This window comes from Arachis hypogaea, chromosome 17, assembly GCF_003086295.3.
Source record: "Arachis hypogaea cultivar Tifrunner chromosome 17, arahy.Tifrunner.gnm2.J5K5, whole genome shotgun sequence".
NCBI classification, from domain to species: domain Eukaryota; kingdom Viridiplantae; phylum Streptophyta; class Magnoliopsida; order Fabales; family Fabaceae; genus Arachis; species Arachis hypogaea.
This window is the reverse complement of record NC_092052.1, coordinates 71,244,239-71,247,270: the sequence shown is the minus strand read 5'-3', so window position 1 is coordinate 71,247,270 and position 3,032 is coordinate 71,244,239. Positions and strand designations below refer to the sequence as shown.

The following is a 3,032-nucleotide window of genomic DNA, read 5'->3' as shown; positions in this document are numbered from 1 at the left end:
CTGGTCAGAGAAGATGACAACGGAAAACAACCAGTCTACTTCATCAGCAAGGCTCTATAAGGGGTTGAACTGAACTATCAAAAGATAGAAAAGTTTGCCTACGCCCTCATACTCACATCCTGAAGACTTCGACCATATTTCAAACCCACATTATTAGATTACGCACCAACCAACCCATAAAAAGCGTCCTGCAGAAAACGGACTTGGCTGGAAGAATCCTACAACAGGCAGTAGAACTATCTGAGTTTGACCTCAAGTACGAAACACGAGCCACCATCAAATCCTAGTACTTGGCCGACTTCATCGCCGAGTACATGGACACCCCGGGGACTCCCACAGAATGGAACCTCTACGTCAACGGCTCGTCAAACAAAACCAGGAGTGGAGCAGGCATCTTCCTAGAAAGTAATCAAGGGACCCAACTCGAACTCTCCTTAAGGTTCGAGTTCCTCGCCTCAAACAATCAAGCGGAGTACGAAGTCCTACTGGCCGGACTGAAGCTGGCTAGAGAAGTTGGAGCACAAAAGCTCACCATCTTCAGTGACTCACAGGTAATCACGTCGCAGATAGATGGAAGCTACCAGGTGAAGGACCCTACCATGAAAAAGTACATGGACAAAACTAAAGAACAGCTCGGGAGCTTCAACGAATATCAAATCTGACGTATACCTCGAGAACAAAATGCCCGAGCTGACGCATTATCAAAACTAGCCAGTACCAAACCAGGGGGCAACAATAGAAGCCTCATCCAAGAAACCTTGCAGCACCCATCAACTTTAAGGGAAGAAAAAGTCTTAAACATATCAGACTAGGACCAAGGGTGGATGACCACTATAATCAACTACCTTAAGTCCGAAACATTTCCCTCAGAAAAGAAGGACGGAAAAAGGCTCGTACGGGAAGCACAATATTATACTCTGGTACACGACGTCCTATACAGCAGAGGGATTTCAACACCCCTCCTAAAGTGCGTCCCGACTTTCGCTACAAAGGAAGTCCTGGAGGACGTTCACAGTAGTATGTGTGGCAACCACCTCGTAGAATGAGCACTATCCAAAAAGGTACTCTGAGCTGGCTTCTACTAGTCGACCTTACAGAAGGAAGCGGCCAAGTTCATTAAGACATGTTTTTCGTGCCAAAAGCACGCCAAATTCTACATCGCCCCACCCAAAGAGCTCATTTGTGTCACCTCACCCTAGCCATTCGCAAAGTGGGGGCTCGACCTCCTTGAACCATTCCCTCGGGGATCAGGGCAAGTCAAATTCCTCATCGTAGGAATAGACTACTTCACAAAGTGGACCGAGGCAGAACCCCTGACCACAGCTACCACCCAGAGAAGTCGAAAATTCTTATACCGAAACAATGTCACAAGGTTTGGGGTTCTCCACTCCATCACCACAGACAATGGGACTCAGTTCACTGATACAGGCTTCCAAAAATTGGTAGCTGATCTGAAAATCAAGCACCAGTTCACCCTGGTGGAACACCCACAAGCTAATGGGCAGGCTGAGGCCGCAAACAAAGTCATACTAGCAGGGCTAAAACACCGACTACAGGACATAAAGGGAGTTTGGGCCGAGGAACTCCCCCAAGTCCTATGGGCATATCGGAAAACACCGCACTACACCACATGAGAATCACCCTTCTGACTTGCTTATGGAATAGAGGTAATAATTTCCATTGAAGTAGATGAAGGATCCCCAAGGGTGATCTCCTACAATAAGGACGCCAACTCCCAAGCACAAAGGGAAGAGCTCGACCTGCTTCCAGAAGTCCGAGAAAGAGCCCGGATCAGAGAGGAAGCCCTGAAGTATCGAATGGCCTCAAGATACAACCGGAAGGTAATCAAATGAAGCTTTGCTATCAACAACCTCATCCTAATCCGAAATGACATCGAAACCGATAAGTTGGGAGAAGGAAAGCTAGCTGCCAATTGGAAAGGACTATAACGGCTCGTAGAAGTACTAGAAAAAGGTTACTATAGGGTGGCCGACCCCAAGGGCAGGAGCTTCCAAGGTCCTGGCACACCTGTAACCTGAGAAGGTACTACAGCTAAGGAAGGTCTTGAGCTAAGGTGTACTCTTTTTTTCAGTAAAGGGTTTTTTAACGAGACACCAGGCCAAGAACTAGGAGTAGCTCGACTTGAAGGGTAACCACCCATATGTATATAATCTTACTTACATTTTTACCTTGATTCATTGCATTTTACTCTAACAAAAACAGAGATTCCTTAAAAAGTTTCCTACCAAGGGGCATTAATTTATACTAAAAAAAATGCAAAAGTCACCACACAACCAGAAAAGGTTGGCAAGGTGAAGCGGCGAGGTCCAAATTAATGTGAGAAGTTATAAAAGCAACTCGTATAAAGCAACCTGACGAGGCCGGATAAAAAACAGAGTTGCAAAAATAACTTGAAAAGGCCCAATAGAGAAGTCGGACCATCAAAAGGATCACTAAAAAAGGAATGACGCCTTCCTAACCACGCGAAGGTCGGGAGAGGTTGAAAAAACCTAATGCCAAAGGTTGCTAAGCTAAAAAGGTAGAAGTCTGAAAGGAACACTACTTAAAAAGCAAAGGCAACCACAAGCCCAAACAAGGCTCGAAGGTCGTCCAAATAAAAACTAAAAAGTAAAAGTTCAAAATAGAATGATACCTAAAAAATTTTTTGGAACCGGACTAAAGGCCCGAAGTGCTAACACTAAATTGCAAGGACGAACTCGCCAAAGCAGAGTAAAACAACTTGGAAAAGTTGTCAATACAACTAAAAGAAGCACAGACCGATAAACAAAGGTAGAAGTTCACGAAAGAACACTACCTCGAGATCGTCAGGAAGCGTGCAAGCCAGAAAGGCCAAGACGACCAAAAGGTAAGCATTCATCGAGAACGCTACTTAGAGCCCAGCCATCATAATCAACACAGGAAGTTTCAAAAAAAAGTTAAGCATTAAACCTCAAGGGTTACCTAACAGCAACCCAAGGGTGAAAAGTGTTTTATCTAAAGACTAAAAGGTTGCTAAGAAGTAATACGGAAAA

General features: G+C 44.9%; 1 protein-coding gene across 1 annotated transcript; it reads left to right on the top strand.

Moving 5' to 3' along the window:
• Window positions 1-314: 314 nt before the first annotated feature.
• On the top strand, window positions 315-662 carry LOC140180625 (uncharacterized). Its single transcript, XM_072221880.1, has one exon. The coding sequence runs from the start codon at window positions 315-317 to the stop codon at window positions 660-662; it is 348 nt and encodes a 115-aa protein (XP_072077981.1).
• Window positions 663-3,032: the final 2,370 nt, after the last annotated feature.